Consider the following 12997-nt stretch of genomic DNA (forward strand, 5'->3'; position numbering starts at 1 on the left):
AACCACCCATTTAATTGAGTTCACATTGTTTCACGTAATTATTTATAGACAATTATATATTATTTATATAGAGTCACAGGTATAGCCACTGCAATACTATCGGTCTTTCAATGACACGCATATTACCACAGCTACAGTCAGTCGAAATCGTAGCTATTACTGATGAAACCAGACTGATTACTGCAATAATCTGGACAGTTGCAACATGGGGAGTGTCTTGTCTTGGCTGTGACATAAAACGACGCAGATTAGGTCATATTTTTGAACCGCCCAGTCTGCTCACGCCTACTACTGAGATCGCTATAAAACCATTGGGTAAGCTTAGCGGCACTAAAGTGGTCAGTTTCAAACATCGGACAGGGCGTAGATCACTCGTCAAGAGGATTCTGAACTACGTTTCTTTGGGATTTTGTGGTACTGTTTTCACTATTTTCGACCTGTTTGAAAACGTTAGCACGAACATGTGCTAGCTAAAACTCTGACAGCAGTGGTCAGCTAACGTTAGCTAGCTAGCTGGTACTAACTAACATAACGAGTGAAATGAAGTGGCGTAACGCTAACTGAAAATTGGCTGGCCACCTTCTCACAGCAGGTGGCTTACTAAACACTACATAAATATATGACTGTCTAACGATTTTCAATGATATAATTACCCTAAAAGTAACGTTAAGGGACTTTGTTTGCTAACTAATGTTGGTTCTGTGACTCGTCCTGTCAAGTAAATTAGTAGATTAGCTAGCCACTAATGTTAGCCAGAGTGGTTGCAGGTACTTTTCCACGATGGGGACCTTGCCTGGCAGACACTGGTAATGTGTGAATGTGCCTCCCGCCAAGCTATCACCTCAGCTTGGTAAGGGTTGTAGTTTCTCTAACAAAGCTTGGCCACATCAATTAAAACGGCACAGTGTCAACGTGTCATAGCTAGCAGGGATTTCCCCCAGGGCAGGGAACTTTTTTACTCAGTGGCTGGTACACCTCACAGCTAACCAGTCTTCTACACTGTTTTGTCAGGTCACTAGATGTTCTGTACAGCAGCGTATTGATATCACAGTGGGAGAAAAATATAGGCTCAGTATCGTTATAGCGAGAAAATGTTCTCGTTATAACGATATATCAACTTTTCTTGTTATAACGAGATATTGATTATGTCTGAGTCAGGATAAGTTGAGTTGACTGTATTAGCTAGCTGGCTGCAGTGCTGAGCATTGTAAATGTTTGTGCAGTTTATTGTTGATGCAGTGTGGAGCTTGTACCATCCAGCATCCCATTATATGTTGTAGACTTAACACCATACTGATTTCTTATGTGACTGTGTGTGTAAGAGATTACTGCGTGTGTGTGTGCGTGCTCATATGTGTTTATGGTATGGATCTATGTAACATGAAGACCAGACCCCCTGTCTGATTGTTGCTGAGTTGTCTCATTCCATGAGTCTAGTCAACTTGATTAAATCGTGTAAACGAGCCCTTCTCAATTTCCCCGATGTCCATGGGCTGTTTTCTCATTAGGATATAGATCTTTTTCTCATTATAACATTTGAAAGTTTCTTGGTATTTTTCCCCCCACTGTGGCATCAATACGCTGCTGTAGTTCTGTGTAATGATGTAGTAGTAACATGTGATAGTTGGCAGCTGAGGTGAACCTCTAGTCTTATTTTAGCCACTGGCTGTGGTGCAGGGGGTGTGCCGGGGGAGGTAGCTCCATACAACCTATCATCTTCCACCACCAAGTTTAATGGTGTCCAGTGACAGATCAGAGTCGTCCTTGGTGTATTCCAGCCAGGTGCTGTCTGTTTGCTTTGTGTATATATTCACTGTAAAAGATTACTGATTATCCAAAGCCACCAGTGCTGTATATCTCGCATTCACATTGGTCTTTTATTTGTTTTTTAGGATCCCCATTAGCTGTGCTTTTATGCAACAGCTGCTCTTTCCAAAATGTCACTCACTACTATTTCAAAAATATACAAAAAAAACCCAAAACCTTCTTGTACTACTTGTTGTCATGCAAAGTGTGAAGCATGCAGTTTTTTATTTTCTTTGGTTAAAAAAACAAAACACATAATGTGAGTCAATATTGGTACTAGTCGAATATTATTTAGGTCTGAGAGAAGTTGGTCTGCAGTGCTAGCCTTGGGGATAAGCATCTGCTGTTATGAATTGCAACCACAATTATATGATGGTAGGCTTAGGTAACCAACTTTACCAGGCACTTTGGCATTTTGGATTGTCACAAATGAAAACTTGATTTATGTCAGCCAACATGGAAGCCAAAAAGACTGTTGAATGTTGGTGTAAGTCAGCGCTTAGCCATTCAGCCTCACAATGGGGTCTCTGCTGGACCATAATGAAGGTCACTCTCTGTGCCACAGATATTTTAACATTTAAAAAGTAATATACATTCTAAGATAGCAAAGTCTATAGCAAGAAAAGTAGTAGGTGCTAAAGTACTTGAAGATGGTGAGTGGAAATCTAAAACATTTTAATGATTATGACCAGACAGAAAAGTCTGGAACATCATAGTTGAGTAGCCATGGTGCTGTGGGATTAGTTTATGTAGACCCAGGGCCCAGCAAAGGTCAGTCGCTCTCACTCTATTGTGCTGAATGTGAAAGAGATGCGTTGCTCAGCAGGCCCATAAAGCCTATACGCTGCATAGATGAAATCTCACATTGCAATGGCTTGGTATATCACAGGCCTCACCCTTTGTGGCTGCAGTGAGGTTTTTTAAGGGGGCGCTTTTTGTCACAAAAGCTTAAGTGACATCCCAGAGCTAAATGTAACGATTCTGATGTAAAAGTACAAACACTATTTTCTTTGGCCATCATTAAGCACTGGTATCATTAAGTAATGGGTTGGGTATCATTAAGTGATTGGTTGGGCTCATCTGACGCATCAATTTAATGGGGATAACAGGTTCAGAAACAATGCCTGGCAGACGCTGATAAAATGTGCCACCGCCACACTTTTTGAAATGATAACATTTGAATGCATTGGTTATAGACAGTCTTTGGTCTTGATCTATTGTATGCATATGTTCAGTGCCTGTTTCTATAAAAGAAATAGCATTGAAAACAGATAGGGTGACATATTTCTATTCATTATTTTGGATGGTAAAAATTAGTTAATAGTTTTCCAGTCAAAAAGTTACTTTCAGACACTGGTGGATAGACTTGCCAACAACAGCAAAGTCCCTGTGAGAGTGGAAAAGCAAGTTGTCCTCTGTGTTAAGTATTGAAGCCTGAGCCAGCTTGTTAAACAGTTGCACGATTCGTAAACTAATAGGAGGGCTGTTCTGTTGGGCCCTTCATGTGTCTTGTTTTGAACCTGTGCCATGCGCCTGCTGCTCGCAGGTTAATCAGATCTTTGCAAACCTCAGTGACAAATTTGCAAAATCTAATCTGCTACTTGAAGTTGATCTGAGAATTTCCCTCTTTTGTTACCTGTGTAGACGTAGAAACGTATCACCATGAACGGGATGATTTCCAAGCTCAACCGCAGCCTGAGCTGCGTTACGCCTCTGCTCCATCGCAGCATCCACTCCGGCACGCGTCCCGCTTCCACCGCTGCCTCCAAGCTGAGGTCTGACCTCCCCCTCACCTCAGAGGAGGTCTACGCCCGCGAAGACAAGTATGGAGCTCACAACTACCACCCCCTCCCTGTGGCCTTGGAGAAAGGAGAGGGTGAGCACATTCTGGACATGAATAGTCTGAAGAGGATGGTCTGACTAATGGATGCATACCATAATAGATAAAGATTGTACATGTTTGCCATTGTGTAAGCTCTAGTAATTTTCCTCAAAAGGTTACAAAACCCACTCATGGGTTACAAACACCTCCCAAAAGTGACTCAGAAAAGACAGTATCATCTTGTGACCTGTTTTCTCTGTTTGTCCTCTTTACTCCAGGCCTCTTCTTGTGGGACGTGGAGGGCAACAGATACTATGACTTCCTGAGTGCCTATAGTGCGGTGAACCAGGGCCACTGCCACCCCAAGATCATCGCTGCGCTCAACGCCCAGGCCTGCAAACTCACCCTGACCTCCAGAGCGTTCTACAACGACGTGCTGGGAGCCTACGAGGAGTACATCACCAAATTGTTCGGCTACGACAAAGTCTTGCCCATGAACACCGGTAAGGAAAGCATCAGGCATGTGTGTGCATTATGGCTACGGCTATTTTAGAAACAGCGAAGAGTGTTTTAAGTGTGTGCTGAGGTGCATCTTCAAAGGTGGTAATGATTGTATTTAATTTAATTTTTTCTTTTTGTACCTAAGGTGTTGAAGCTGGTGAGACTGCCTGCAAGCTAGCCCGTAAGTGGGCATACAATGTAAAGGGTGTTCCCAAAAACCAGGCCAAAATAATTTTTGCAAGTAAGTAGCCTATGTCCTAACTAATAGATCCCAATTTTCTAATTATCTACATTATTTAATGATGTAAACTGAATACAATCCGATAACCATGCCATGTTATTGACTCTTCTTTGATTAGATGGTAACTTCTGGGGCCGCACCATGGCAGCCATCTCCAGCTCCACCGACCCCAGTAGTTACGAAGGTTTCGGTCCCTACATGCCAGGCTTTGAGCTCGTCGAATACAACGACATTCCTGCATTGGAGGTACAGGTTTTGATCCTACCTTCAAGACTTGTCTGTCCTCGTTGTTTTCATTTGTTTCGGCCATAAAGAAACATTACAATGGGTTTCCAATGTGACGTTTTTGAGTTTGACTCTGTCATAGGCAGCAAATGTGTGGAAATGTTTTGTGACCCTTGGGGCAACTCACTGGGCAAAGTGCCCTGTAAAATGTCAACAATGTGGGCAGAAATGGATGCTTCATATGCCAGGCTTTGAGCTCATCTTCAACAACAACATACCTGTACTAGACTTACAGGTTTTGACCTTGTCTACAAGATTGATCTGTTGTTTTCTTATTGTTGCGCTCATAGAGAAACATTACTATGGATGTGTGATACTGGTACAGGCAGCTAATATGTAAAGGTTTCATCATACTTTCACCACCCAGCTGACATTTTTACATTTTTAACTCTCTGTTGGAATAGGTTTATGTTTTCACCCTTGTCCCAAAGATCAGTGATTTGATTTTGATCTGGGATTTCTGCCATTAGATGATCATCATTTCTTAGCCATAACTATTATGTTGTGTCCATGTGCTGGTGGCAAGGTCCGACATCCTGGACTTCCAAGTCGGCTACTAAACAGTATTGCATTCACCTGCTACTTTCTTGAAAATCAAACCCGGACGCAAACAAAAAACAAACATAAACAATTATGCAGGCTGCAAGGTGGCGAATTGGTCCTTATTTTGACACGACAACTACATTCTCGTGTCCTTATCTTCCAAACCAAGGTTTATTTCTTATCCTCCAAAACTAGCTGAGCTGACTCCCTGCTTGTCTATGTAAACACAGGAACCTAATGATTGACTAGGTTGACTATGAAGTAGCATGTATCTATTGATAGGGTTATCTTGGACATAGATAACAATGTCTGACTGGTTGGTCTTGTGGTCTTTTGTTTTTTTCGTCCCCAGAAAGCCCTTCAGGACCCTAATGTTGCAGCCTTCATGGTGGAGCCCATCCAGGGGGAGGCTGGGGTGGTGGTGCCCGACCAGGGCTACCTGACCAAAATCAGAGAACTTTGCACCAAACACAACGTGAGTCTTGACAAACACATGCAAGCATGAATTATTTAAATGATAGCCAGCAGTTACTCTTGGGAATTCAAACATAACAAAACAAGTCTACCAGAATCTTTATAGGTGCTCGGTGGAGGGTGGAGGCGGTAGGCATGATTGGAGTGAGTGAAACTATGTTGACTTTCAAAACTCCACCTGTTAACACCAAAGTGCTGTGGTTGCATAGTGTTGGAACTAAGAGAATTGCTGAACAAAATATTTGGTTAATGTGTTGACTTAGCCACTGAAGTTCGAAAATCACAGAGATATTTCCTGATATGTGGATGTACAGTGCACCAACCTAGAGCTGGCTCATGCTTGTAAGCAGTGGCAGTGCCAGAGATTTTTTCTTGCTGGTGCTACAGTGGGGCTGAATTATTCAGTGATGGTGCTGAGGGATGTACTGTATGGTAATACGTATTCACAAGGCCAGATGCGCGGCATTCAAAAGTTAGTTTCAAGCATTATGTGCCTAATATAAATACCTCTTTTGATTCACAAGCACACGCAATTGATAGTTCTAATATAGAAGTGAACTGTGACAGCGTCAACAGCATCGGAGACACCCCGGGCTACACCGCATAAACAAACTTGTGCTTTTCAACCGAAAAACGCAATACTAACCTACAATGTCCACTGTTATTCGCATCACATAGACAGGCAATGCCAAAAGATACACCATTATTAAAGTAACAAACAACAGATACAAAGTTTTACCAGGAGTTGAACAAATCATACTCTGACCATGCCTCAATATCTCTATTAAAAACTACTGAATTTAAAACCAAAATCAACAGAATCACCGCTTAGAAGTCCAAGCAAAACCAATAGGCTCAACAGCAATAAATGTAATATTTTAGGATTTGCAGGAAACATAAGGACTATGGGGTATCCACAGTTTAATACATCCATGGGTATCCACCACAAAATAATTCTAATCAGCACTCACCCAGTATTCCCACTAGCACTACTATGAGAAAAGTTGAAGTTGGAATATCATCCTCCACGTTCTGTATAGTAAATAAATCTTGCGTGAGTGAGAGTGAGTGACATCAGTAGTTTAAGTGGCATCACTAGGTTCTACTACTGATCTGAGGACAGAAACGGCAAGACATTGACTACGAACTGACAACAAATAAGCAGAAGTGTAGAGTGGATCTGACCTTAGACCAGCGCATAGTTAATAACTTTATACTGCGAGGGACGAGGGCGCTATGGTAATTGGGGGCGCTGTCTGACTAGATCAACTGGAGAAACAAGGTGTATTCAAAAGTATTCAGAAAGAGCAGCTGTAATTTGTATGTCAAACTTCAGTTAATTTCTTGGTGGTGCTATGCAGCAAGCACCACCTCAGCGCCGCCACTGCTTGTAAGACTTCTGCTGTACTGTCTAGTGTACGAGCGCACACTGAATTTCCCTCATGCAAGGCTCTTGGCTTCTGTTTGGCTTGAACACTGCATTCCGGAATTCCTAAGCAATGTGCATTGCAAAAAGCCTTGCACATGAACGAACACACAGAGCCGAGCTCTTCTAGAGCTGCTCCTCCCAAGCACCTATCCAATGAACCAGCTATTTGTGAGTCCATGTGACATGTTTAGAAGCCCTGGTTCACCCATAATTGGGTTGATTGAACCCAAACAAACCAAATATGAAAATGCAACAAACTAAACAAACTGTAGGTGTGATTAGGCCATCTAAACTTTATCTTTATTGGCCAATAGCAGGCCAAGTACAGGTTTACAGTATAATGATCATTGAGCTAAACAGATGGTATGGTATGACACTATACTATGCAGATGTCAAAAAAGTAAAGTACAAGTAGATTGTCTATAGTTCCATGGTGCATTTGTGGCAGTGACATAATTATCAGTTTATTTGATTGTGGTCCCGGCTCTCTGGCCTCCTAGTATTGGCCTACTTGACAAGTCAACATGAGCAACTAAGCTGTTAGCTAACATAGCTTATACTGTAGCATATTCAATACATAGAAGGACTGCTTATGCAACAATGTGATTTACATTACAAAATGTCATAATATGTGTTGTCTTATCATCAAAGCTATATATCATCACATGTCACTGTATGGCAGGAGTCCATGTAAACTAATAAGATGAAAAACCTAGAAGTACGTTCTGCCATTGTGTGGTGTCATGGAAACTCATTCCTATATGAAGAGGATTATGGGAGTTTAAAATGGCAGTGGTCTGTGTGTGAGGAGAATGTAGACACCAAAATCATCCATGTGTCCCTGGTAGATCATTAAGCTCTGGTGCTCGATGCTAACACTTAAGCATACACTATGCTGAGTGATTGTAAGCGACTAGCGTTATCTCAAAAATGAGAAAATGAGAGCTTGTAGCAGCTGCAAAGCTAAATGGAAAGTCATTTTACATGATATGTGGCTAAGTCTGGCTGGTTTTGAGTAGGAGATTGGTCAAATTTATATGAAATATGATAAAAATGTATGCGCTGTTTTGAACTACCAGGGACTACTTTCCCTGTTGGAAGGCCTCTCTGGCCTCGAGACTTGGAGCATGACTTGTCAGGGCTCCAGACTAACTTTTCCACTGGTAGCACTGGTGCTACCAACTTTCTCAGTTGGTCGCACCAGCACATGATTTGGTGGCACCCTTTTCTTCGTAAATCTTCGTATTTCTCATATGCCACCGTGCCCCCGGGAACCTCCGGGAAGCGTCGACCGACGCGTCGAAACCTCCATGCTTCTGTGTCTCTCTTTCCCCGACAGAACAGAGGGCTGTCAGGTGGACAGAGCTCGCGCATGTGCATGGAAATAAACGGTAATATGATTTAAATGTATAGATTGTGTGTGTTTGTTTTGATTTACCGCGGTCCCTCTGTCCCAAATGCATCAAGCCAGCCGGTAAAAACTCCACTGTAGACTGTTAATATAGATAATAATAGTCCAAACATCCATACTGATCTCTGTTCCAGTCGCAGTCTGGAGCCCTGAACTTGTTCTGTTTTCATAGGAAGTGAAGGTGATGGGTGGAGGGACACGTACAGCCAAAAGTCACAATGGATGAATATGTGGTTGTTCACCTGAAATGGTTTCAAAAATAAACCGTGGCTACATCAGCTATGCTGAGTTAATGTTTCATTTTTAAAATTCAACCTTTTATTTCTAAACCGGCAGTCTTCTTACTTTGGACAATACTAGTCGCCCAGTATCACTCAACATAGTGTATGCATAAGAGTTAGCATGGAGCACCGGAGCAAATGATCTATCAGACACTTGGATCATGTTGGTGTCTATGTTCTCATCACTTAATCGGCAAGTTGGCCAATGGGCCGGTATCCCAAAAACTCTTTAACTCCTTTAATAACTAACAGACTTGATTTGTGGAAAATGATTTTTACCACAGCATGACAAATAGGTATAGAGGAATGAAGACACACTTCTGGTTGCTGTGGCACTGTGGTAAAATCGATATTTTTCAGCATTTTTTAGATTTCTACTGTGAATCCCTGTGTGTTTGTCCAGGTGTTGTGGATTGCTGATGAGGTCCAGACGGGCTTGGCGCGCACCGGCCGGCGGCTAGCTGTGGACTACGAGGAAGTGCGTCCAGATGTGGTGATACTGGGCAAGGCTCTCTCTGGAGGAGTCTACCCTGTGAGTATCTGTTTAACCTGCTGTCCTTCAGTCACACTTTATCACATCACGTTATCGATTTGCTTTGTAAGGGAGTCAAAGTTCGGTAGACCGTATAGATCCTAGCAGTCCAGTTTTGTTGGATATGAATATAGATCTTAGCAGTTATGTAACTCTCTTGTCTATTTGTGGTTGTTTGCTTTAGGTATCTGCTGTGCTGTGTGATGACGAGGTGATGCTGACCATCAAGCCTGGGGAACACGGCTCCACGTATGGAGGCAACCCCCTGGCCTGCCGCGTCGCTATTGCTTCACTTCAGGTCAGCATCGGACTGACCTTAACTTGCCTGTCTACCTTCAAGAATTCATTACTTTTATCTATTTTCTTCCTTTGGTTTAATTGATTTGATGGAGAGTCCTCCAGTTTTCTAACGCACCACATCAAGTTAAATAATTTTAAGGCCTCTTACTCACAAAGTTCAACATTTGTGTTAAATCACTAATAGAAAAATGTACATTTCACTTTAATCAACAATGTCATAAGCGCTTACTCAAAACAGCAACTCATCCGTTCCTCTTTTGCAGGTCTTGGAGGAGGAGAAGCTGGCAGAGAACGCCGACAGGATGGGGCAGCTGCTGCGGAGCGAGCTGAGAAAGCTGCCCAAAGACATCGTCACCACAGTCAGAGGGAAAGGCCTGCTCAACGCCATCGTCATCAAGGAGACTAAAGGTACAGTACAGCACCACTTGTAACACTGCTGTCCTCTCAGTGGATATGATTTAGTAAGTTAGTTTAAGGCAGCTCCATACATTAGTGAATTCCATATGCAGGACAAGATTCTTGTTAAAATGAAGAGTAAAGCTTCAGTAGCTGGTGGGATTTCACCCTACAGTCAAGTGTTCTGACCTATGATAATACAATTCCCCTAGACTATGATGCCTGGAAAGTGTGCTTGCGTCTTCGTGACAACGGACTGCTTGCCAAGCCCACCCATGGTGACATCATCCGCCTGGCCCCTCCCCTCATCATCAACGAGCACGAGGTGCGAGAGTGCGTTGATATCATCCAGAGAACCATCATGTCCTTCTAAATCACAGCGCTATAGCTACGCAGTCCTGCACAGACAACCTTCGATCTGATAATCTATACTGTCAAAAAGTCAATGTAAGCATTTACCAATAATGTTTCTCCTTTTTTTTTTTTCTCTGAAGAACATTACTGTAGAGATACAGTATATTAGGACTGAAACCGAGGCTGTTTCTCAGAGGTTACACTGATACTGTTTTGTACAGTGCTGCATCATTTCTTTTTAGAAATGGTGCAGTTTCTGCCACCAGAACATATTTTCTCTCTGAAGTGCTGCAAGGGAAGGGTTCCGTTAGCCTGCTGCAGAAAAGACTGTGGCACAAGGTTGTTGTAAACCTCACTGATTTTATTTTAATTGTCCTAAATGGGTGTTAATAATCAATTGCATAGTTCATCTAAACTGATGAATTTGGGACTAGTTGGGAAAAGTTAATAACTTTTTTCATGGGTAACCTATGCAGTAAAAAATGCAATGTGATGTCTTTAGTCAAACCTTCTAATTCTCAAAAGGGATCAGTGGTTTTACCAGGGAAGCATACAATCCAAAAGTTACAAAGGCTTTATTTCAGTTCTTTATGTCAACAAAGGCATACAGTTATGTTTGTGTGACCTATGTGCAGGAGTACATTTTGCACTAACAACCTGATAATGGTGTTGATGGATGAATACCACTTGTTTGAAGTGAAACTTTGACTGCAACTACTTTATCTATCAAAACTACTGCTAAACTGTAGCCTGCTGACTTTTTCTGAAACCAATTTGTTACATTTGAGCAGTGTTGGGGAAAGAAACCAACTGTTACAACTAACTAGTTAATTTACTAAGTTAGTCTTTATTAAAAGTAAATCATTAGAGTACTGTCAAGTTATCCACTTATCCAGGCCAAAACAGGCCTTTAAAATGTGTCTTCTGGTGATGTCCTCACTCTTATTGTATAGAAATACACAATCTACTGTTATCTAAACAGTAGACTGTGTACCTCTGAAAGATAAGATAGCTTTCCTTTATCTGGGTACCACTGATATCTGGTGAACTAGCAGCCGTAGTTGATCGTGTCTGCAATCAAAATTAACAGCAGATGGCACTCACACGACATTGGCAAGTGCTTTCCTTTCAATTCCTCAATGCACAGCTCATATTTAACAATAATGTTCTTATCCTTTTTCTTCAAAGTAATTTGAATATTTCCAAAACATTTCTGCAGTTTATCATTGTGTCGGTTATGAAAGCTAGTCTTAGCCTACAAGCCTCCACCGCGCCGCCAGCCTGTTGCATCGTCATGTAGCACAATGCTTTCTTTTTTTTTCTTTTTTTTAACTAAAACTTTAACCATTTAAAAGGGAAAAAAAAGTAACAAAATGCAAAATTGAGAAAATAACTAATAACGGATAACATGAATTGAAAAACGAATGTGTTAAGTTACTCGTTACGGTGCCCCCAACACTGTCTATGAGGAATTTGTCAATTTCCAGATCTTGAAAAGTTTGGGAATTGCACAAAAACTCTTAGTACACCAACAGTGGAACTGATTTTCAGTCCCAATACACATGACCACACACTTTATGTAGTTGTAGACCCACTTTCATTTTGTACTGTGATATACATACTGTGAATAATACTTACTGGCAATTGTAACCCTGATTGCAAATTTTTGCTTCATGTTGAATCAAAGGTTTAAATACTTCCACTGAAACAGAGGAGAGGGAAACCTCTGTTGCGTTTTATATTGTATAATTTGGGATATATTATTTCTGCAAGGGGCGTATCAGAAATGACTTGTTAGGAAAACTCATGTTCTGCTCGCTAAGGCTTGTTTGGTTTTGACTATCTGTACAGTGTTTCTTTGAACTTGCTGAAGAATATTTATCTGTTCATGCTGTTTCTTTGAACTTGCTGAAAACTTGTATCTTTTTAAAAGATTTAACTATTGCACATTGAATGCTCATTCAAAGGCAATATCTTATTTAAGTCGTTACATCATTGTTCTGATAATAAATGATTGCAGTCTTAATTTTTGTTGTGTTTGTCTGGACTGAATAAACTTAATACTTGATATTTGACACTTCAGACTTCTGTAATAGACCAGGTGCATACAGGTGCCAGCTTTGCTCTTTCATGTCATTATTTATCCCATAATGCAAAGCAGCCAAATGTTTTGCCAGTTAAGAAACTGTTAGAAACACTGGGAGAGTGTTGTACTGTGGGAATGAGTGGGAGGACTGAATGACACCCATCCAGGAGGCAGACATTTTTATGCACTGGGTCCATTATTTTGTAAATGATTACAGATGCAACACTAGATGGTGCTGTGCACTCACTCACTTCAAACTCAAGGTTCATACTGAAACCAGAACTCCAGCTTTATAGACAATACACCCATATGTTACAGAATGATTAGGTTTGTTCCTGAGATTTGACACAATCTCCACTGATATATGACTTTTGAAGATGGCTGTTAAATGGGTATGAATCCATGAAATATGTAATCTGAAATAGCATCAATCATGCACTTAACTCAAAAGTAGTAGTGTATAAACACATCCAAGTCTTGGCCAGCTGCTGGATGCAAAAGCAAAACAACAGTAAGAAATATGGGGATAAAAACAC

The 12997-nt window shown here is 41.3% G+C and overlaps 1 protein-coding gene across 1 annotated transcript; it reads left to right on the forward strand.

Annotated features, from left to right (window-relative positions):
* Window positions 1-290: 290 nt before the first annotated feature.
* oat (ornithine aminotransferase) lies at window positions 291-12389 on the forward strand. Its single transcript, XM_071536726.1, has 10 exons — window positions 291-414; window positions 3451-3682; window positions 3907-4131; window positions 4275-4370; window positions 4489-4616; window positions 5551-5673; window positions 9197-9325; window positions 9510-9623; window positions 9889-10033; window positions 10234-12389. The coding sequence occupies exons 2-10, from the start codon at window positions 3469-3471 to the stop codon at window positions 10392-10394; spliced, it is 1335 nt and encodes a 444-aa protein (XP_071392827.1). The 5' UTR covers window positions 291-414; window positions 3451-3468; the 3' UTR covers window positions 10395-12389.
* The last annotated feature ends 608 nt before the right edge of the window (window positions 12390-12997 follow it).

The sequence above is a fragment of the Centroberyx affinis genome, unplaced genomic scaffold, assembly GCF_046629955.1.
Source record: "Centroberyx affinis isolate AG114_WGS23_722 - 3 ecotype Tasmania unplaced genomic scaffold, CSIRO-AGI_Caff_v1 ptg002930l_1, whole genome shotgun sequence".
NCBI lineage: Eukaryota > Metazoa > Chordata > Actinopteri > Beryciformes > Berycidae > Centroberyx > Centroberyx affinis.

What these genes read in the sequence shown, in the direction of transcription:
- oat (XM_071536726.1), top strand. Translation starts at nt 3,469, where the DNA reads ATGAACGGGATGATTTCCAAGCTCAACCGCAGCCTGAGCTGCGTTACG. An exon ending in AGTCTTGCCCATGAACACCG is followed by an intron (nt 4,132 to 4,274) that starts GTAAGGAAAGCA and finishes TTTGTACCTAAG; the next exon opens with GTGTTGAAGCTGGTGAGACT. An exon ending in TCTCTGGAGGAGTCTACCCT is followed by an intron (nt 9,326 to 9,509) that starts GTGAGTATCTGT and finishes TGTTTGCTTTAG; the next exon opens with GTATCTGCTGTGCTGTGTGA.